Genomic DNA, 24,963 nt, shown 5'->3' with positions numbered 1-24,963 from the left:
GTTTTATGGATTTTCATTACTTAACACATAGTACTTTAGCTATATTGTGAGTTAATGTTTAATGATGTCTTAGTTACTTTTGTATTGCCATGACAGAACATCAGGTCCAAGGCAACTTGTAAAATTAAACATTTAATTGGGGGCCTGTGGTCGCAGAGGGTTACAGTATATGACCAACATGGTAGGGAGTTCTTTTTTAGATTATTTATGTGTGTTGTGCACGGGTAAGTACACCTATACTTGGTTGTGTGTATGAATGCAAAGGACACATCTGGTGCCCCATCACTCGCCACCTTATTTTTTTAAGACAAAGCATCTCACTGAACATGAAGTTTACTCAACATTTTGGCTATTTTATTAAGCTGGTTGGCCAGCAATCCCTGCTGTGGGATATCTTTCTGTAGTCTGTGAATACGTGTTGCTCTGATTGATTGATAAGTAAAGCTGCATTGACCTATGGCAAGGCAGCTTGGAGTCAGGTGGGAAATCTAAGAGAAGAAAGGAGAGGAGAGAGAGAGATGGGGAGAGAGAGAGAGATGCCAGCCACAACTGAAGGAGAAGCAAGATGCCAGCAGACCAGTAATGCCATGACCATGTGGCAAAACATGGATTAATAGAAACTGGTTAATTTAAGATGAAAGAGCTAGCTAGTAAGAAGCCTGTCATAGGCCATACAGTTTGTAATTAATATAAGCCTCTGAATAATTATTTCATAAGCGGTCAAGGGACCATGGAGCTGGGCAGGACTGGAGTAACGCGGGACCATGAGTCCCGGAGGGAACGGAAAAATTTCCGGCTATAAATCCCTAAGTTCCTTGTTTCTTCCCTCGACTCCCTAATTCTAGGGTTATAAGCAGAGGCTGTCACCCCAAGGCCTCATTCTAATACAAATGCCATTTTACCTACTAAGTCATCTTCTCACCCTCAGCATACTCTGCATTCATTGGCTAATGAAGACCATTAAATACAATAACCTATGCTTCTAATTCAAGCCAAATCCCTCTTCTCTTGAACTAATGAAATATTCAGTTCAGAGTTTCTCTGAGATCTGTAGTAATGTTTTCAAAGTTCATTTTTTTGTAAGAAATCTTAATTATTCTTTCATTTTCATTAACATCGTAGTTTTTCAAAAGTGAATCATACTCTGGATGATTTGGGAAATCATTTAAATTAACAGTGCACTACCTTTTATTATATCATGGAATTAAGACAATGGCATCATGGAACATCACAAAATCACAAGCTTTATTGACATCCAGTCACCTACATGTGATTCAAGAATTGAGGCATTAAAGAGACCATGTAACCAAAGCCAAAGCTCAGTGAATTTTTTTTCAGTCATTTAGCTGTAGGAAGACATTATTCACTATGTTAAATTAACATATTAATATAGCAAGTAGTTCAGTGGTTTGCAGGTTTGAATTTTTTTATCCTATTTATCAGATTGGTTTGTTCATACATGTATGTGTGTATAGAAAGAGAGAAAGAGAGAATAAGAGATTTAATTATATATTAAAATGCACCAGTCAATAACAAAAGAATGTACATTTTTTATTTTGTAAAGTGTTTGTGTGTCTCACAATTTTGAAGGAAAAAGATTGATAAGATTATCAGTTGAGAGATTAATTTTCTTTATTTTTTTCCTCTTGTCTTTTAAAGAACGGTTGGCATAAAACAAACAAAAGACATCATCAGAAACCATGCTTATTTAGGTCAATTCTGTATCGACTCTTTAATTAAACATCCAATTAAACAAATACCAGCACTTCCACAACATGACAGCTGCTCTGGAAACATCCAGCACCGTTTGTGGCACCGGACTCAAGCACTGTTTGCAGAACTGGACTGTGCTCCTATCAGCTTGCATGGCTTTGTTGCTTGGTACACCCTAGAAGTCAATCAATGTCTGTAAAGTATCCATAGGAAACTAGCAGAATGGAATAAGAAACAAAGAATGGACCAGTGAAGGGTATCCCCTCAGCAGTTGGATGTTTTCAATAACATTTGTATCACTCAACCAAAGACTCTGTGTAGAATTAAGAAGGTATAGGTAGGTATAAAACACAAAATAGTAACCAATAAACAAAGCAGGTATGATAAGAACTTACCATAAATATTCATATATACTAAATTTCCCACGCAAGCCACATATGATAAAACTGCATAGCTTTGTAATATCAAGTATGACATGAAAAAATAAGCCATCAATTTCCCCTGATCTAGAATCTTGACAATAATTAAATTTACTGTGACTTTCCATTCCTTATTCAAATTTATTTTACTTTATGATACATCTCTACAAAGTGCATAAATATAAACATAAAAAGTGATAAATGATTCAAGTGCAATTAATTTAAATAATTTTAATGACGTCATCTCCATATTGTTATTATTTTATCTAATTTAAAAAAGCTTGTGAAAAATACTTTGTTTTGTATACTCAAAGGCAACTTTATTTCTATCACTTTAGCCACTCAGAGTTCCTCAATATATGTTAATGAGCTTTATCCTCTACTTCTTAGGACATTTATGTCAGGTGAAATGATTTTGTAATTTCCGATGTTAATTATTAAAGGTCAGAAGTTGAGTTGTTGAGGTGTTCAGCTGTACTATTGCTGAGTGTAGAGCAGGTACATGTGCTAATAAACAGAAAGATGAATAATTATTTCTAATTCTCCCTAGTTTTTCTTATAAAAGTATTTTTTCTTTCATATTTTGCTCATTTTTAACATTAACATTGGCCTATCTTCCTCCTTTATTCTCTAACAACCATATATCTTCTTCCCCCATTAAATTTATTATGAGCACCAGATCTAGAGCCACCACCAGTAAGGGCAGTTTTAGCTTCAGAATATGGACCATCATTGTTAAATATGGCAAAGGTGAGTCTTGGCAGGATGTTCACAACCTCTAGACACAATCTTGCAGAGGAACCTATTTCTATCTGTCTTTCATGACTCAAATAATATATGTATCATTTTTCAGGGGCTGCTAAACCTTGGTTGGTTCTTCTTCATGCTAATGATTTGTTAATGCTTTACTATATAAGTCATTGTTCCAGCAGTATCACAATATATTCAATTGTTTTTGTGTCATTCTCACCAGAAAAAAAAACAACAATGAAATATTTGGGTTAAAGAATTCTAATGTGCCGGGCGGTGGTGGTGCACGCCTTTAATCCCAGCACACGGGAGGCAGAGCCAGGCGGATCTCTGTGAGTTTGAGGCCAGCCTGGGCTACCAAGTGAGTCCCAGGAAAGGCGCAAAGCTACACAGAGAAACCCTGTCTCGAAAAAAAAAAAAAAATTATAACGTATCCATTTTTGTAACCTCTTTGCCTAATATAATTAATGATATATAATCAACATGCACTATAACTCAGAGTAATGTTGCACCAAAGAATGCATTGCTTATTTCTAAGCAACCATCAAATGATACTCTATATTCAGCTCCCACTCACTTTAGATTCATCATTTATTGATGTTAATAGAATATAATTATTTAAATGTAAGATCTTTAGTTTATGAATGAAATGATTCCCTGCAGCTGACACCTGGAACTGTCCATCTAACCCACCTGACTATACTCTATTCCCCAGCTTTCCTCATAGATAATGGTCAAATGTTAGGTCTAGGAAGGCCATGTATGATACTTCTGCATCTGTTTATATCTTTCTCACCTTTTCTAGAATTGAGACATCTGTGCTTTCACTACAGTTTGAATGAGACAAATGACAGCCTTGAAGAATGGGATGAAGGTATGTAGTGGGTAGCCATTCCAGCTTTGATCTGAAGTTCCAACCCCCATTGAGACCTCGGCAACTGTCACTCCTACAAGGCGGGGCCAGGGGAGGCACCCAAGAGACCGGAGATCTGGATGGGCCAGCGCTCTCTCTGTTCCGGGACCCTGGACGGCGGAGGTTGACTGAGCAGAGCTCCAGAGAACACCACTGGACTGTGATACACCTTCCCCAGACCCCGCGACCTACCTATCCCTTCATTTGTAAGTTACCCACTAAATAAATCTTTCTTTTAACTACATGGAGTGGCCTTAATAATTTCGCCAATAAAGGTACAATAAGATTTCCTGGAATTGGGTTGGAACAAATTAAAAGAAACTAAACTACTCTATTAGCATATTTTATTTTTATGAGGGAGAAAAGATTGATTCATCCTCACTGTTTGAGAGCAGGGTGAGGAAGGTATGACAGCAAGGTCTCCTGGGTGTGCAAGCAGGAGTGTAGGTCCAAGATCAAATACAAAGGGAAACTAAGTACTGAAATTTTAGCAGCTTGGCCTGCAGACAGCAGATTGCATAACTTCTTGGAAAAACTTTAAATTATTAAAACCATGCATACTATATGTCTATGATGTTGTATCTATCACACATATAGATACATAGGAGAGGGAAAGAACAAAATAATTAGTAAGTCATTATTCCAGTGGTTCTACATGAAAAATTACATTAAAAAAATTACATAAAAAACTTTATCGGGAGGAAAAGTAAAATAAGACCTCAAATATGGGAGCAAAGGGGGCACATGCAAGTAACTGATAAATCAGACATTTTTTGCAAATATTGTAGGTATAGCCAGAAATGTAAGCTGACATGTGAGTGTGAGAGAAACACCAGAAAGCCATTGCACAGGCTGTCTCTGCATTATCCTACCAGAAATCCATGATGTAGACTCTCACTACACTATCTCCTCATTGCCTATATCAATGGAAGCGGCTGTTTTAGGGCCATTTAAGGTGAGCCATGCCTACCCATCTCCTCTTCTGAACCACTGTCATCTGCTTCCATCCCGTCTTTCTTGCATGCTTCTACAGAGAAGACAAAAATGACTCCTTTAGCAATCTGAAATTTTCCATTAAACTGGGAATAAATACAGACTTGATTGTAACACGAGCTTCTGAAAGTCTGATCATAAAAAAACCCCAGAGCCTGATATTGGCGTGAAAGCTGAAAGATCAAAGAAGCAGAGCAAGCCACAGCCATCACCTCTCACCTCACCAGTTCCTCAGGCTGAAAGAGCTCCAGCCGAAAGGGTGTCAGCCGAAAAAGCCTTCAGCTAAAAGGGACGTTTCTGCTGAAAAGCCTTTAGTTCCTGTCTCCTCACGCCTTATATACCTTTCTCTGCCCACTCATATCATTTCCTGTCTCAACTCTCCTAGTGCTGGGATTAAAGGCCTGTGACTCCCAAGTATTGGGATTAAAGATGTGTGTTATATAACTGATGACTCTGTTTCTCTCCTAGACTAAGTCAATCTCATGTAGTTCAGGGTGGCTTTGAACTCACAGAGATCCAGATGGATCTCTGCCCCCTGAGTGCTAGGATTAAAGGTGTGTGCCACCACTACCTGGTTTCTTTGATTAATCTAGTGACTTGTTCTGTTCTCTGATCTTCGGGCAAATTTATTAGGGTACACAATATAACACCTCATTTGATCTTGGTCTGTCAGTTTCTACATGGTCTGTCTTCCCGTCATGACCGTCTACCACTCTCCTCTAGATTTCCCAGTGGGCCAGGTCTACTTTAGTTTCTCAGTCTCTGCACAACAAAACTTTCATGTAAATATTCAAATGTTATTCGCTACATTTTATTCACGACCTGCCTCAAGGTCTATCTGGTTGGTGGCAAGCCTCCACTTTGGAAATCTCTCTCGAATGAAGCAGCCCAAGCCCCTCGATAGCCTTTGTTTTCCTTTTCCTTTTGTTATAGTGAATTATCTTTTCACTTCATAATGTATTTTCCCAAAAACAATGTGTTTTCCCTGTACACAAAAACAGTATCATTCACTATTGGAACTCATAATGTACCCAAAGTGCCAATATGTGGATGGGATATTTCACATGTGCTTTACATAAATACATTTGATTTCATCATTTTAATTCCAGAATAAGGAATCTAAAGGAAAGAGCCTACTGATTTTGTTGAATTGACTTGCTGATTAGCTCAGAGGTGAGCCATCTTGCAGACAAGTCATTTAGTAAAGTCTACCAATGTGTAGGACAAATTCACTAAGAAAATACAAGAATAAAGACTATGCACTAGTTTTCCAGGTTTTGAAGATGACACCACAGGGAAAATGTCATAAGCAGAGCTTTAAATAGGGCAGGATATGGATCTTCAAAGTTAGGGAACACAGTAAAACAGGGACTGTGTTCACCCATTAAAAATAAAAATCCTCATTTGGAAATTAAAATGTGGGAGGACAATGATATTTTTAGAAATAATTATTTCTCTTAGTCACAGACTAGATTTGTCTTTACTTTTTAATGAATGTTATTGAGTGTTCTATTCCTGAACTCTATCAGCGTGTGATATGATCCTTCTCTGTGGGAAGCCTATTCTAGCTACTGTGTAGGTTAAAAGATGAATAAAATATTGCTCGTACCCACAGGATTCTTTTCTCCATTCAAGAGATCACATTGGGACATTAACAAGTAGAGTAAAAGGGGAGAATAAGCTAGTGCTTTGGAGAAAATTATACAGAAGATGCTCTGGGTCTCACGGTGGAAAGAGCGTCTGGTACAGCAGGAAGTTAGTTTTTAGTCCAAACAGTAATCTTGATTTCGTAGATAATATCATCTCCAAAAACCAAGCTGAGAAAAGTAAAGGGGCTTGTTGTATTGCTGCTATTTTAGATTGACGTAAAAGTAACAGGCAGCTTTCATTTGGAATAAGTGATTCTAAATACTGGAAAATGGGAAAATAGCAAATATTAAACCATTGTTTCCTCCTTTTTGTTAGTAGTTTCCTATACTGTCTATTAAAATTGAACTCTTACTTGTTTCCTTTATTTTGAATAATCTCCAAATCTAACAAATTTTCTAAGTTGTGAAGATTTTTGAAGCAACTCAAGTTAGTATTAAGTTGATTATAACTTGTTTTCAAATTAAATACAAGTGCTTCTGCTAAAAGACATTGTGTGTGCATGTGTGTGTGTGTGTGTGTGTGTGTGTGTGTGTGTGTGTGTGTGTAAAACACTGCATCATAAAACTGACTCACAAAGACAAAAAGGATTATGAAAAATTTTTGGACTTGTTCACTCAAAACCAATTTAACCAAAGCCATTTTTTGGTTTGTTTGTTTTTTTGTTTTTTGAAGACAAGGTTTCTCTGTGTAGTTTTGCCATCCTGGATCTCGCTCCGTAGACCAAGCTAGCCTTGAACTCACAGAGATCCGCCTGGCTCTGCCTCCCAAGTGCTGGGACTAAAGGCATGCGCCACCACCACCCAGCTAGCCAAAGCCTTTTAATATTAGTGAAAGTATCAACCCAGACTATCTTTGTAGGTTTTTGTTTTTGTTTTCATCTGCCTTAAACATTGGAAATCATGTTTCCTCTTTCAAGACATTGTACCAGAGAGTATTTGTGTCCAAATTGTTTCAAAGAGTAGCTAGGAAGAATATCAAGGTGTAGTTTTTTTTTTTCATTAGTTACTTTAAAAATAGAAAAAAAATCTTGTCAGCTTTAGATTCATAAAATCATATAAATTCTAAAACGTGTGTTTTAAAATCTTCATCCTTTTACCTAAGAACTTAAAAATATTGAGGAAGCTTTCTCTTAATTGTGAAAATGGTTCCTCCCCAAATCTGAAAATGTGGCAGACTAGCAATCCTGGACAAAAGTGACTAGGTGGAGGCTGTGAGTGAGAACTTCTAAAAAGAGGGTGTAAAAGGGCGGGTCATCCAGTATGAGAAAGCTCAGCTCCATCACCTCTTGGAAAAAATGAACTAAAGCCACAATGTGTCATTGCCACACAGGAACACACATTCATCAAAAGGGCCCAAATTCAATAGGCATGCAACTGTCAACAATGTTGGAATATTATATTCTCATTCAGCAGGGAGGAACAGAAAATTGCTACAGCCACTGTGCAGTAACAAATCACTCTCCGCGTGAGCCATAACTGAACTAAACAGCTCATTCCTAAATGTATCCCAATCCAAATGTATGCATGTCAAAACCAAAATTGGCAATGCTCTTAAACAGGCACTTTCCAAATAACCAGACCACGGCCTCTGGGGATGAAATGAATGTCCTAAACAGAAAGTTGGGAGAGAAAATCCACAAACATAAAATATTACATTATTCACTTTTATAAAGTTTAAGCATAAGCATATCTCATGAATGGTCTGTACATGTCAGAGTTGCATTCATATAGGGACTGGATGAGAAATAACATAGGGAGTGATAATGAGGGCTTCTGGTATACTGAAGCTTGGAATACTGTGCTTCCTGATCTAGTTACATACAAATACTACTTGTAAAATCATAATAATGTATATGGATAGCATCTGATTTTTATTTAAAACTATATATATCGTCTTTACATAAAACTGAACACATTGCATCCTGGAGGGAAATACATGCATGATTGCAATTTCTACATACATTAGCATCACTCATCTACTTATCAAGCATGAAAACAATAATTTGTCTTACAGATATATAATTTTTAGTGGCATTTTAGTGCTTATTTGCCTTTTAGTATTTATTTGGGTACCTTGAGATATAAAATAGATGAAATAACGCCTCCTTTTCTCTCAACAAGACCATCACTAGCAGGGATAGATTTGAGCGTACAATACTGTGCCTTGGCTTTTGGGTGTCTGCTTAAGAATAATATCAATGTCAATGATAAGAGAGCATCCACCTGCTTTCTCCTGACCTATTTCTGAGCAGATAGATGGATTTCATACTTTGAAGAGAGCATTCTGAAGAGCAGGGATTGGAAGTGGACTTTTCATGAAACATAGCCCATGATTACAGAGTAATTTTCTCTGCTAAATTATTAAGCCTTCATAATTATAACTACAGCTATAATTATGTTGCAAAAATTACCTTTAATAAAGATAATAGGCACTTTAGGTGGGTTAGATCTGGAAAATTTAACACACACTATGTTTTATCAATTTCCCTCATATAGCTTTATTCATGAAAAAATTCTCAGGTGCCCTTCATGGAAGGTCACCTTTTTACTTAGTGAACACACACAAAAATTCATAATTGCCGGAATAACAAAACCTAAAATCATAATTTAATGATATATTAATAATATATCATAATCACAATGATAAATTCAACATTAAATTAGTGACATTCAACATAATATATGTGTGCTTGTACAAACACACATGCCTTTGATTTTACTGAGATTTATTAAAATAATCAGTTAACTTTGAAAGAGTACAATAAGTATATGCATGTTTCTTAGCATGCAGATTTCTCAGCTGCTTATTTTGAAGAACTCAAAGAGAATCCATATATCTTGGAGAACCAAGCCAAATAAAAATAAGTTAGGAAAGGTGTTCAAGTTCTGTTTCTAATGTACACTAGAGAATTCCATTCAACAAAATACAGTAAACTTTAAAATTTCAAATGGTAGTGCATTCACTCATTCATTCATTCACTTACTCATTCATAATTCAATACATATTCACTATGTGTGTGGCAACATTCTACAGATAAAACTAACATGTCTGTCCTTATAAACCTTACATATTAAAATTAGCAGAACCACTCACAAGCATATGCATAAAACCCAAGGAACAATATTGAGTAATAAATAAGAAAGCGAAAGGGGGCTATTGAGCAGTGTGGGGAAGAACACTTATAGTTAATATTATCAGAGAAGATATTAAAGATGATAAAATAGAACAGACAACATGAGTCATAAGATACCTGGAGAGCGTAAAACTCATTTCATGTACAAAATAAGCAATTGGACTAAATCTAATTGTCAATCAGGAAGTTTTACTAAATCCTGTTTACTCTTGACTTCATTAGGTAATACTATGGTTTCCAAAAGTGTCTGTCCAAGATATTTGCACCAAGGTTCAGCCTCTGGAGCAGTGCTACAGAAAGAAGTAATGGCCGGGCGGTGGTGGCACACGCCTTTAATCCCAGCATTGGGGAGGCAGAGGCAGGAGGATCTTTGTGAGTTCGAGGCCAGCCTGGTCTACAGAGCAAGATCCAGGAAAGGCGCAAAGCTACACAGAGAAACCCTGTCTCGAAAAACCAAAAAATAAAAAATAAAAAAAGAAAGAAAAAGAAAAAAAAAAGAAAGAAGTAATGGAACCTGTAGAAGGTGGAGCTTCCTCTGGTCACTAAGGTTGTGTCTACAGAGAAGGTCATGGCTCTTTGGCTTTTCCCCTTTTTTCTGACTCTCAGCCGTGAGGTGAGCAGTTGGCTTCACCACACATGCTCCATACATCACAGGCCCAAAGAAATAGGTCCATGCAGTCTTGAAGGGTAGCCCCAAATAAACGTTTTGTCTTTATAAATTAGTTATCACAGGGGCTGGCTGGAGAGATGGCTCAGTTGTTAAGAGCACTGTTTGTGCTTCCAGAGAACTCAGGTTCAAGTCCTAGTAACTGCATGGCAGCTCTCAATGGTCTGTAATTCCAGTTCGAGAGGACTGTGAGCCCTCTTATGGCCTCAGAGGGCATACATGTGCACATATACATGCAGAAAAAAACACTCATACACTTAAAAAATTAAAGATAAAAAATAATAAATTAGCACAGGCAATTGATACAGCTGAGGAAGCAATACCAAACACCAGTGATTTTCTACGTTTTTCCACAGAGTACAGAACGTAGCCCTACTCTGACTATGTATTACAATTGAATTTTCATATTTTTTCAAAGAGAATTATTTTATTCTTTGTAAAGGGAGGGACTTTTCCAAGGTATTATGGGTTGTTATTGGATATAATTTATTATTCCCTTAGACTGAGAGCATCTACCCCTAGTAAAACCTACTGAAAATCAGCCCTAATCACTTACCAGAGCAGATAATTTATGTTCCTCTTCCTTTTAAAATCTATTTTACCTTAGCTTTCTTTTTTTAATAAGAAATTTTTTTCATTCATTTTACACACCAATCGGTGGGAAGAGGGGGATCTCTGATTGGTGTGTAGAATTTTCATATTTATATATTTTCTCAGCACTTGGTAGTAAGAGATTTGTCCAGTTATGTTATCCTTTATTCCAAACGAAATTTGATAATCAAAAGGTAATCATACACAGAATGGAGGGCGGACCTTAAACAGGTCTCTAATCCCTGGACAAATGTCTCAGCCAAGGGTTGTTTAAAATCATCAGACATGCAGATAACACAGCCACGTTGGAAAGGCTCTGACCGCCCCCCCCTTGAAACTGTCAGTCTTTCTTATCACTGAGGCAAGTTAGCCTAAAATTTGCAGTCTATTAATTAAATAAGAAACATTAAGAAATTGAAATCAAGTTGTACCCACCCAAAATGCCAAGTGAAAAAATGAACAAAGGTAGAGGAAATGAGCCCCGGTGCAAAGATTGTTCTTTCTGTTTGTTCTCAATGGCATTGCTCATTAAATCTTTCTCTGTCTTCCTCATTTAATAAAACGGAGACTGCGGGGAGTTGGGAGCAGGTAATGAAAGCAACAGAACAACGCCCCTCTCTCTGTGTGGAACAGTTCTTCCTTTAATACTTCGGAGCAGAAAGCCTGGAGAACCAGGGGCTGACAGCAGCTGAGAGGCACTGCCCTCTTAAGGTCATTCATGTCAGGGTAAACTGAAACCAGTGAACTAGCACAGAAGTCAAAAGAGTCTCAGAGTCCAGATTCAGCATGAGGAAAGAAGATGACTTAGCAGAAAGATTCTGTGGCGATCTTAGACAGTTACATAATTTAAGGAGAAAGCAACAGAAAAAGTCCACACTCTTACTGCTTAAGATTTCCTGAAAGATTTTTTTCTTTGACTCCAATGTTTGTATATGCATCAAATTCAGTATGCTAACAGAAATAAAATGTATGAATAAACATCAAATTCTGTACAATCTAACATCAATTAAAATGTACAATTATCTTAAGTTTTCAAATTCGGAAAATGAGATTGTGGCAGTGTGCCAAATTCATAGGAGTACTTTTCCAACCACAAATAACACCTCTTCCAAAATGTGAAAATGCAAACCTATACCAAAGAGTACAGTACTTCAGAGAGCTTCTATTTCTTCTTACGTTAGCACTGTGATTCTCATATATTATGAACACATTGACTCCAGTGTCAACTCGGTGTGTGTTTCAGAACCAGTACACCAAACAATAGAGTGCAGCATTCCTTTTTGGTTATATTTTTGGCCATGTCTTGGGCTACTCATATGCATACACATCCACACACCACATCCAAGAAGAAAGAGGAAGGTAAGAAGGAAGAACGGAAGTTGTACAGATGGCTAATAATACTAGGAAATAAACACTGGAAATGATGTTGTGGTTGGATTTCAAAGTGTCTTGTATGCCATAGGAGTCTGGATTTTACTCTCCAAATGGCATTATTTTAAAAATACATTTTAATTAAAATGTAATTACATCATCTCTTCCTTTGCCATTTTCCCCTCCAGCTGACCAAAGAAGAAAGTCACAGTGAGAACCTTTGCCAGCTTACACTTCTAACAGAAGATTAATGTTAAGGCTTTACAAGGAACTCAAAAACAAAGAGCCGTGAAAACAAATGACCCAGATAAAATTAAGTTACTGAACTCAACAGAGAGTTCTCAAAAGAAGAAATAAAAATGGCCAGAAAATGAAGTTAAAAGTGTTCAACATCCTTAGTAATTAGGGAAATTAAAAGTAAGGAAGTTTGTCATTTTAAGGAAAATGAGTAAGAAAAAATTTAGATGATAATCTAACATGAACAGTGCTGGGTAAGGAGAGCGTATAGGAGATCACCAAGCACATAAAAACAAGGAGTAGCCTTCGCTAGTCCCAGTGGTGACAATAAGGGGGAGCACAAAAGTCAGAAGAGCATTTAATACTATTCTGAACATTTACATGCCTTTCCAGATAAATTAATGAGTACCTTTCAGTACTATAAAATATGAATGAAGGGATTAAGAAAAATCTAAAGTTGATCACAAGTAATCAGTGTTCACTTCCAAGATTATAAAAAATCATTAGTACATAGCAATATATTTAAAACTGTTATATAATGAGAACATACATTAGCTACATAACTTCTATATAATAGCCAATATGGAGAGAAAGTTTGGTACATTACCTGCTCCAAGACTTCCTTATAGGTGATAGTTGCTTTGGTGTTTGTAACAGGACTGTCATAGATGATGGCAATCTTATCCCCTTGGCCATTTTCAATGTGCCGATCAATAGCATTGTAACAAATATTAAGCATCCCTTCCACAAACCTGAAACACATTGCAAAGAAAAATTAATGACTCTTTTCACGATATATTTTTGTGTAACCACTTTGCCCCATATCTAGCTGCGATGGATGTCTTCAGGACAGTGTTTTCTACAGTACTTCAGGCTGGGAAATGATGGTGGTAAAACACATATTTAGAATGACATCCAGAGAACATTTTTACTTTAATAAATATGGATTTATATTAATGTATAACAGGAAAAAGCACACTTTGTACTTTCAACTGACAGCTTTGTGGATATTATTGCTTAGGATGAAAGTGGAGTCTACAGAACCTGAGTAATATTTATAGAGGTAAAATGAATCCTATATAACTGCGGTAGAGAAGCATTAGAGATTATGAAAAGGGAAAATGGTAGATGTATGGTGGACATTCCACTAGCTGTTACAAATAGACAAACCCTAAAAAAGTCAGTTCTTTGAAATATATTGTCATAGTTGTCGACTAGGCACAGCTGGAGAGAGAGAAACTTCGTTGAAGGATTGTTTCCATTGCATTGTCTTGTTTACGTGTCTTTGGAGGCATTTATTAATTATTAATTAACAGGAGTATTTTCAGCCCACTGTGGACTGTACCATCCTTGGTCAGATGGACCTGAACTGTATAAAAAATTACCTAGAGCAAGCAAGGGGAAACAAGTTAACCAGTAGAATCCGTCCACAGTCTCTGCTGCAGTTTTTAGCTGCAAGTTTCTGCCTTGACTCTCTAGGTGATGAACTGTAACCTATATCAAATAAACCCTTTCCAGAGGCCACACTAGCCAGTGAGGCATGTAGGTGATCTTCAGACCTTCGCTCATCTTCCTCTTCTCCAAATCCAATCCCCCATTCTCATCCTCAGCTCTGTGGGAGACTACTAGCAGTGGCCTCTCCTCCCTCTCTGCCCCCATTCCCGGGGACTAAGCTGATCCTGGTATCACAAACTGCTTTCCTCCCTCCTGTGGACCCCCTCAGAAACCCTCTTCTAGCCTATCTCCATCCTTAAGTGTCAGCTCCCAACTCAAAGAAACATTCTAATCAAAACCCCCAGTGGCCCCACCTGTCAGGATCTCAGACGCATTCTGTACCAGGGAATCTACAGCCACCACACTCTCCTAAGATCCAGAGAGGGCAACAGTAGCAAAGGAATGTAATACCAACCCAACAAAAACAAGACCAGATATCAACATCTAGTTTTCCACCAATAGCAACCCAGATGCCTAGAAGCCAACATAGAAACATAACAGCTAGGACAAAATGTCCTCACTAATGCCCAGCAACCCAACTATAGTAAGCTGTGAGAAATACAACATAGTTAAAGCACAAGACAAGGACTTCAGAATAGCCTTTAAGAATATGTTAAAAAAGCTGTTAAAGAGAAAACAGATAAATCCCTTAAAGAAATCTATGAAAACATAGCCAAACAGCAGAATGAAATGAAAACAATTCAAAAACTTGCAACTGGAAATAGAATCAATAAAGAAAACTAAAACTGAGGCAAAACTTGAAATAAAAAAAAATTAGGAATTCACCTCAGAGTAAAAGATGAAAAAGATATTCCAAGAAAATAAACGTAAGAAGTAAGCTGGTGTCACTATTTTAATATCTGCCCAAATAGGCTTCAACCCAAACTAATTAGAAGGGATAGAAAAGGATGCTACATACTCATCAAGGGAAAAACCCACCAAGAGGACATTGCAATTCCGAAAATCTATGCGCCAAACACAAGGGCACTCAAGTTCAAAAGAGAAACACTACTACAGCTTAAATCACATATTGACATTCACACACTGATAGTGGGAGACTTCAATAATCCACTCCTGCCAATACACAGGTCATCCAGACAAAAACTAAACAGAGAAATGCTGGACCTAGCAGACATTATAAGCCAACTGGACCAAACAGATATTTATAGAACATTTCACCCAAATACACAAGAATATACCTTCTTCTCTGCACCTCGTGGAACTTTCTCCAAAATTAACCACATTCTCAGACACAAAGACAGTCTCAACAGATACAAAAAAATTGGAAGAACACCCTGAATCCTATCTGACCACTATGGATGAAAGCTGGATATCAACAATAGAAACAACAGAAAGCTTATAAACTCATAAAAACTGAACAACTCAATATTGAGTGAAAAATGAAACAAAACAGATATAAAGAAAGAAAAGATTTTCTATAAATGAATAAAAATGAATACAAAATATATCCAAACTTGTGGAATACAATAAAAGTGTTTCTAAGAGGAAAGTCTGCATCAGATGGGGTCTTGAGCTGAAAAAAGTGGACACATGCTCTGAACACTAACCCAGAACTATCTCCAAATTGATAGCCACTTACAAATGAAAATTTAGTTTTCTTCAAAGGAGTGCCACTGGAAAAACAAATTACTCTTAATGGTAGGCTATTAGTGAAGACTGTTATTGATTATCATTCATCTAGTTTTGTGTTTAGCCTAATATAATGTCAGCAGATACAAGGCAGGAGCTTTAGTGTACATATGAGCAAAATATGGATTCAGCAAACAAATTCCGGAAACACTGAACAGTACTACTGTTGTGTATGAAAAGTTTGATACATTCCAAGGTGGAAGACATACAGAAGGCATTGAGAGTATTCTCAAACTGGCCAATCCATGCTTAGTTGTATGTGAAGTGACATTTAAAATAATTATCATTCCTTAAGTTTCGGGATAAAGTCATGATTTTGGATGACATAAATAACTGAATGGTTTATCCTGCTTCACTTTTCTTCATCTGCTTTTACACAATCAAATAATATTGATTTAAAAATTGGTAGTTTCTTAAATTCAGTCAGCAAATACTTCCATGTCTATACTTCACTTAGTACCAACCAACCCCAAGAATTTCCAAAGCTCTACATCTGTTTTTCTATAATAGCACTTGCCACATTATATTAACAGTGATCTATTAAACCGTTTTTTTTTTGTTATACTATAAACTACCTGAGAGTGAGACCATACCATCCTAATAATCCAATCATCTCCTGTGTGCTTACTATACACTATGGACTCAGTGAGTAGCTAACGAATGAGTGAACTAAAAATAACGTTAAGGATCCAGGTTAATTTACTATCCCTTTTTAAAAATCAAGTGAGCATTGACCTAAGGATACCAAGGGCATTTAGTTAGGAATTGCAGAAAGGCATATTTGAAATCAAAATATTTAGACATCTAGACGGGTGCCAATGTTGTGACGTCATGTTTATTCATTGCTTGTAAGTAATGCTATTTTTCTGTTCTGCAGCTCACTGATAACTTATATACCATCTTCGTTCAGCTCTGCTCTATACAGCCCATTCCGCAGCATTTTCTTTTTACTTCTTTTTTATAGTTTTCAAGTTACAAAATTCTACTTAATTATCTTTTTTTCTCTTTAATTAATTGGCTGAAGATTTCTATCTCCTTTAAATGTGCTTATAGTTACTTGGAGCATAGTTAATGGCGGCTGCTTTCAAATCCTTGTGAGATAAGTCTAACAGTGATGCCATCTAAGTGTCATATCTATTTGATTGTCTTTGTCATTCGTGCTGACATTTCCCTGGTCCTCAGTATAAAAATAATGTTTTTGTTGTACCTTGGACATATCTCTGTATTATACATATCTGTAGCCTATTCAAACATAAATTTTCAATCTTCTGTTTTTTGCTGGCACAGTGTGGTTGGAAAGGGAGACACTTCATTCCCATCTTAGTCTAAGTTCCTGTTCCTACTAGAATTCCTTGATACCCCTGGGAGATGAGCTGGCGTGAAATGTCAAGCTTCAATTAGGTTCTCTTTCTCCATCCACAGTGAGTGTTTCTACATTATTGTTCGTCATGTTACCTCCTTAACTTAACCAGAATAAAAGTTCTAACTAGCTCATAAACTTAGCAGACATCAGCAGAGAAGACAGTGCTGTGGGATTGTTTCCTTACAGCGTGGCCAAAAATAAATAAATAAATAAATAAATAAATAAATAAATAAATAAATAAATAAATAAATAAATAAAAATAAAGCCTAATACTCTGCTTTTTCCTAGTGAAGACTGTGTTAGAACCAATGTTTCTGTGGTGTTGGAATGATTAGAACACGTTTAGAGTTTTCTCCACAGGTGGGCTTTCCATTTCCTGCTGCTTTTTCCCAAGAGAGAAGTTTTGGTTGTAGCTCATTTTTAAGTGTATGTTCCATAGTCCTTCCTGATTGTCAGCTTCTCCAGCATGCAGGTTGTGTTAAAGAAGCACACAGAAAACCCAGAGACCTCATTTCTATGCCGTTTCTTATGCCCCTGAATTCTTTTTTTATTGTATTTTTTTTAATTTTATAATTTAATTTAATTGTACATATCAGCCACGGATTCCACTGTCTTCCCTCCTCCTGCCCCCCCTCTCTCCAGCCCACCCCCCATTCCCATCTCCTCTGGATAAGTGAGACAGTGATTAGCTTGAACTGTTTGGGAGGCCCCCAGACCTGTCCTTAGTGCATGAGCTGGCTGTTTGGAACCTGGGGCCTATGCAGGGACACTTTGCTCAGCCTGGGAGGAGGGGACTGGACCTGCCTGGACCGAATCTACCAGGTTGAGCTGAATCCCCAGGGGAGTCCTTGCCCCTGAATTCTTAGGTGGCTGGCCTCATCTGTTAGCCATCTTCTTACCTGTGCTTGAAATACAAAATTCTGGCTTTTTCATTGTGTTTAACATAAAGAAAAGGAGAAGTATGTTTTCCACCCGGAATAAAAACAAGAAGGTGCTACTTTTTATTTAATCTTTATTCTTGGGCCCATTCTTCACATGCATAAATCCCATCAGAACAACTAAAAGTTGGGGAGATGGCTCAGAGAGTAAAAGCCTCACAACCTGCTAGTCCCAGCACGCATGGGCAAGACAGTGGTTTATCTGGAATCATGGTCCTCCTAATGGGAGGTTCAAGGTGGAGACAGCAGGACTGTCCAGAAGCTTGTGGGCCAGCAAGCCTGGAAAAAAGGCAGAAATAAAACAGATTCTGCTTCATAAACAAGGCAGAGGGCCTAGAGATGTAGCTTCATTGGTAGAGTGGTTGCCAACCAGGCAAAAGGCCCTTGGTTAGAGCCTCAACACTGCTTGGTGACACGCTCATGTGATTCCAGCACTCTGGTGGTGGAAACAGGAGGATTAGAAGGTTAAGTTCATCCTAGGTTGCATATTGAGTTCAAATCATTCTGGGCTACATGAGATCCTCTTGTCTCACAAACATAAGTAAGGTGGAAAAAGAGAACCAGCGCCAGGCAGTGGTGGCACACGCCTTTAATCCCAGCACTCAGGAGACAGAGGCAGGTGGATCTCTGTGAGTTTGAGGCCGGCCTGGTCTATAGAGTGAGATCCAGGACAGGCACCAAAACTACACGGAGAAACCCTGTCTCAAAAGAGAGAGAGAGAGAGAGAGAGAGAGAGAGAGAGAGAGAGAGAGAGAGAGAGAGAGAGAACCAGCTCCTAAATGTTGCCGTCTGAGTTCCACATGTGTGCTCTCACAGTACAAACTTACACACACACACACACACACTCAAACACACTAGTAATAAAGATTATAAAAGTTCCTATGAAGTAGGTACCATCATAATTAATCACATTTTACGTACAAGAGAACTGATGGCAGCTTAAACAAAAACATCTGACTTTTATTATAATGTTCACAGAATTTGGATTTTTGCTTATTGTTCCCAACTTATGAATAGCTTGATACTGGCATTATTAGCACATTATAGTTGTCTCTTTTAAGACTATGCTTCAAGAAAGTATGCTTAAAAGAAAGAATAACGCTCTTTGGGGCAGTCAGAAAGGAAAGCTAAAGATGAGGAAGGACGTGCAAGCAATGCCCAGCAGAACTGTGCTGCAGGGGTGGGCAAAGCCCATGGCTCTTGAGTTACAGCTAGTGAAACCAGCAGCACAAATTGGTCTAACACAGAGATGGATATACTATGGACGACTGGATCGAGTGAACTGCGAGGGCCTTCTCCGCTCCAAGATTTGATTACTCTGCTATGACAAGATGCTTATTTCTCTTTAAATCAAATCATTTCAGGAAAGGTCAACTGAAAACCTACGTGCTGTCTGGCTACTGCCATTGCTAAGTCCCTGACTACATTTTAAACGAGCGCCTCTCCAGATTATAAAAACAACAAGCGTTCCAAAAATTACCCGTTACAGTATTTTGTTTCCCTTTCCCAGTGTAAATGTGGTTCCTCATACAGATAAGGTGTTACTTTGACTCTGCATTTAGCATTGCACCTTGAGCTTCCCCAAAGGTCTGACATTTTTTTAAAAGCATGTTGAATGATGACATAATATTCTATTCAATCGCTACTCCATGATCAAGCTAAAACTGTGCGGCAGAAAATTGCCTTTCATAAAATTATCATTACTGAAAATTATCTTAGGATGAAGTATCCTGTAGAGAGATATTAGCCATGTTGTTTATTTCAAATTATAGTTTCTGGTTGTAGTCCTACAGTTCAGCATGTGTATACATACATTAAAGTCAGATAATCAAATTGCTTTCTGGAAATGTAGAATCGGTTTACATCACCATCAACATTACCTGCATGTTCACTTCATCAAATGCCTCCAAATACAGCTTATTCACAATCTCTTTTAATAAAAAAAAAACTTAAAAATAATTTTATTCTTGGTTACTGGACTTAACTACATCAACATAGTGATATTTGAAAGGACTTTCTATAGAATATTGAACTTACATTTGATATTGCTCCAGATTATTTTTTCATCATATTCATTAATTTTAATTTGTGATGTTTTCTAACACAAAAATATTTTTAAATTGTATATAGTAAATAATTCAATCATTTCTTCTGTGATTTTTACCTACAATAATTCATACACTATGCTTCTTATTTTATATATTATATAAATCCAAATACCCCAGTATTTATTCATATGGAAAAGATGAAATTTGAAGATAATACCCATTATATATTATATGCCACCTATGCATTATATTACTTATTATATATATGTACGCACACTGCATGGCCCTACATACACGTGGAAACAATTATTTTATATGTTCATAATTAGCTTTCCAAGTATCACTTTTTAAATAATTCTTAATCTTTTCATTCATTCTTGGTCCTCATTTTTTCCCCATGCATTAGAATCTTAAAAACACCAAAGTCTTTTTAGCAATATAAAATTTCTAACCCAACTACTGGAATGTTCAGTCAGTAGAAATTTAGGAATTGCTCTTTCAGTTCTGCTAAGGAAAGGATGGAAACTTTCATATCCTTTATGATACATAATTACTGCCCCTAAAAATCTTTCACAGAAAATTGACAGAAATTTGAATGTACTTCATGTAGTAGAATATTTCAAGGTGTGTTACTTTTGTTTATGTTGTAATTGTTTAACTCTGTGAAGCTGTGTTACTGTGCCTGTGTAAAACACCTGATGGTTTAATAAAGAACTGGACAATAGCAAGGCGGGAGAAAAGATAGGCGGGGCTGGCAGGCAGAGAGTATATATAGAAGGAGAAAACTGGGAGGAGAGATCTAAGATCTAGGAGCCAGAGAAGGAGGAGGACTCCAGTGGCCAGCCACCCAACTACACAGCAAGCCACAGAGTAAGAGTAAGATTTACAGAAGGAAGAGAACAGGAAAAGACCAGAGGCAAAAGTTAGACAGTATGATTTAAGATAAGGAAAGCTGGCTAGAAACTAAGGCTGGGCATTCCTAAGTAATAATAAGTCTTCATATGTGATTTATTTGGGAGCTGGGTAGCAGGCCCTCCAAAAGACAAAAGACCAAAAACACCTAACAACAACTTCATAGTAAAACTGGATAGTCAAAAAGTATAAAACTGAAACTAAATTGATATTGACTAGAAAGTGCAGCTTGGTATTACAGCATTTAACATGCCTAAGGTCCTAGGTTTTTCTGTAGTAAGAAGGCAAATGTGAATTATTAATAACAGTTACAAAACTGGTAATGGTGACACCACTAGTTCAGGTCAGAGGTAACTTTTTGGACATATAAAGTAGGTGGAAGAAAAATTGTCAAATCCAAAATTCATGATGTATATCATAGAGCTAATATCACACACTGTAAAACTATTTCCATGGAAATATATATGTAACTATTGGTTTAAAACAGAAAATTTTCCAAATGCTATAAAAAATTTACATCTCAATAACCCTCTAAAATAATTCCAAAATGAGATAGATGGGTCATGGGTTTTGGATAAATGGTTAAGGACAAATGACTCTTTCTCCAATGTGTGCACACATAGGCACACACACACACACACACACACACACACACACACACACACCATATCAAATTACACAAATATAAAAATGTTTACCGGCATAGAACAGGACTTTATGAAATGTGGGAGTTTCTGAATTGGGAAAGCTATAGATTACTTAACATGTACAGCATAGAAATAAAAGTCACACAAATGCCACTGGTCATCTGAAATCTTCTCTCTCCTCTCAAGTGATCATAGGAACAAAGAGTTTAGTCATTGAGACCCACAGTCACTGATGAGTAAAGATAAGTTTTACTAAGATTGTGAAATATATCACTCAACTCTGCATTTTGATACTCATATGAATATATGCATAGATTTGCATAGATAACTAAAAATATTAGAGAGATGGATAGGTAAATTAGACAGACAAATAGATAAATGATAGACAGGTACATACATACATACATACATACATACATAAAAGCTGGGTTTGAGGAAAAAATATTTTCAAAATAAATTGCATGAGGAAGGATATATTCGCAACTTCACTAAGATTTCCAGCATCTATATAAAATTAATTAAAAATTAGAATGTCCAAACAATATTTATGGAGAATAACACTAACAGATAATGAATACAAAATAGGATTCTCCTAGTTTAGCCACAATCAGGAAAATGAACATTAAAATAATGAGATGTCATTTCTCTTACTGGATTGATGTGAAGATGTGATACCACAATGTTGTGGGAGTAAAGAGAGAGCAGCTATGAAATTCTTTCTGTATTTTTCTTTCCTTTTAAAATTTTTTAAAATTATCTTACGTGCATGAGTGTTTTCCTGCATATATGTATGAATGCCACATGTGTGTCTGGTGCCTGTGGATGCAAAAGGGAACTGGATTCCTGGAACTGAGTTACAGACAGTTGTAAGCAACCACATGGGTGCTGGGAACTGAACCCATGCCTTTGCAAGAGCAGCAAGCTCTTAAAAATGAGCCAACTTCCAGCCCCTTCTTCTGGACTTCTAATTGGACACAGTTTTCTAGAGTCCTTTTGTCTTTATTCACTACCCCTTTGTGATTATATCCAGTACAAATGCTTGAATTCAGCCTTTCAACTGAGAACTGACTCTTCTCTGCACTTCACCATGGGTAACCTCAGTCTGATATTTCCTAATAATAACTCTAGTTCATCATGTATTTTACTTTGGCCTTGTTCATAAAATAATAAGGCAGACAATAGTGTGTGTTTGTTCTACATACTGTACTAAGTCAGTGAAGATGAATTTGAAGCAGTTTTGAAGGGATAGCATGCCTGAAGAGCTACATGATCTTCATCTACTGGGTACAAGAAGAACCTACAATAATAGTAGCCATACGGCACCATGTCCCCACCAATTTCCCAGCATCACTAATTTCCAAATTCCCTGTTCTCCAAGATATTTTGTTAATTAAATATGCATTTATTATTCAACTATTTTTAAAAAGATAGTCTAAGTATAGCCTAAAAATATTCTTTTATATGAATGGGGAAATGATAGCATACAAGTTGTGGCATTAACTATCCTGCTAGAGAAAACTGAATTGAACAAACATAAACTCTCTCAATTCCATGACACTATCCTACTTTATAAGAACAAAACTTTGTATAGCTTCACAATGTAGCCTGTGGCATTCTAGTCAGTAAACTTTGCTTTACTGCACTCTCCCATCCACACTCACTGAAGGCCCAGGTACCTACAGGTTACCCTACAGAGCAAGAGAGACAGGTTTCCTTAACCACCCTAGCATATTATCAAGTGCTCAATACAATAATCACACTTGGCAAATGCAACAGAGGAGTGAAGTTAATTTTTTTTCTTTAGTTTTTATGGGACTAGACCTATTGAACATTGCTGTGGATATCTGTATCCTGTGAATGTGTTGCTCTGATTGGTTAATAAATAAAGTGCTGATTGGCCAGTAGCCAGGCAGGAAGTATAGGCGGGACAAAGAGAGAGGAGAATTCTGGGAAGTGGAAGGCTGAGTCAGGAGACACTGCTAGCTACCACCAGGAGAAACAAGGTATAAGATAGCGGTAAGCCACGAGCCAAGTGGCAAGGTATAGATTTATAGAAATGGGTTAATTTAAGATATAAGAACTAGATAACAAGAAGCCTGCCACAGCCATACAGTTTATAAGTTTCTGTTGTTTAATTGGGTCTGAGAGGCTGTGGGAGCTGGGTGGACACAGGAATACTACAGCTACAGAACATCATGGTTATAGAAAATTTCAAAAATGTCACACCTGCCTGGTTTGGAAGAGAGCTCATGTTGGGAATCAACCACTGAATTAAACAACAGACAAATATTGATGATCTTTGGGAGATTACTCTAGATAGAGGAGTGACTGTGTTACCCCATGACCCAGGATGGAATGCTGGTATTCTATGGGAACTAGAGTGTAAACTGAGGCCCGGAAAGTTAGGATGTTTAAAAAAAGTGGGCTGTTCTGGCTTCTCTTCAGGGCATACAAGTCCCTAGTTCCTAGCAAAAGAAATTGAAAATTGAAATACTAAGGAGAGAGGAACTAGAAATTAATGGGTTGGATTGTTTTTAATGGCAATGTCAAGTGAGACAAGAATATAAATTGGGCAAAGATCAGGTTCTCCTTGGGAAGGTCAAGCACTTTGGAGCTACTGAAGCCAAGGAGCTTCTTTGAAACTGGAGTACTCATGCTGGGGCAGGAAAGACATGTGTGAGCTTCCTCTCCAAAGCCTGAGCACTCTGTTCATAAACAGAAGGCCAAGAAAGGGTTTTCAGCAGGGGAAATGCTGTTCAGAACTGGATTTGATGGAAAACTCCTGGAGAGCTTTGTGAATATAAGACTTGAGAGCTAAGCAAGGAAATGAGATCTGGAAAGATCTATTGACCGGCATAGAAAGTCATACTGAGAAATAAAAGCATGGGTGTGAAGGAGGCAAATCAAAAGGAATTACAAGTATAAGGAAGGTGGCTACCAAAGAGAGAGGATTTATGGTCTGCAAATATCAAGCTGATATGCTCTTTTCCGATCAGGAACAAGGATAAAAAGAAATAGTTTTGAAGCAGAGGAGAAACAAACATTTTATTAATGCTGGTAATGTGTTAGGTTCTGGGTTCTATAATTTATATGCATGTTATAATATCTAATACACATAACATCCCTTGAGGTAGACAATGGTCTCCCCATTTTATAGAGAGGAAGGAAGCTCAAAGAGGTCAAATAATTTGCTAGAATAAGAAATACGTTTTCTAATTTCAAGGCAATGCTATGAGTGTATTTTCTGTTTTAAGTCTCTGGGTGATTATTTGGGTAATCAATGTGTCCTGCTAGCCTGTAACAACCACTTGAGGACATGCAGTAAATGCTCAACACTTATTTTTAAGTAAGCCCTACAAGTGTGAATGAACAGAAATTAAGTCTTACTCTTTTGACACATTAACACAAATAAGAAAAGAGTCTCATGAGGTAAAGTCTAATGCTCAACAGAAACAATGGCTTGCTAAAACGGCT

At 37.1% G+C, this 24,963-nt stretch overlaps 1 protein-coding gene across 1 annotated transcript in view; it reads right to left on the bottom strand.

Moving 5' to 3' along the window:
- Acss3 (acyl-CoA synthetase short chain family member 3) overlaps positions 1-24,963 on the bottom strand; it is a 199,845-nt gene that overhangs the window by 123,299 nt on the left and 51,583 nt on the right. Inside the window, exon 4 of the mRNA XM_059245803.1 lies at positions 13,045-13,189. Within this exon, the coding sequence (XP_059101786.1) occupies positions 13,045-13,189 (145 nt within the window). The remainder of the gene's footprint in view (positions 1-13,044; positions 13,190-24,963) is intronic.

Source organism: Peromyscus eremicus, chromosome 18, assembly GCF_949786415.1.
Source record: "Peromyscus eremicus chromosome 18, PerEre_H2_v1, whole genome shotgun sequence".
NCBI lineage: Eukaryota > Metazoa > Chordata > Mammalia > Rodentia > Cricetidae > Peromyscus > Peromyscus eremicus.
Note: the sequence above shows the minus strand (reverse complement) of the source record. Positions and strands in the feature narration are given on the sequence as shown.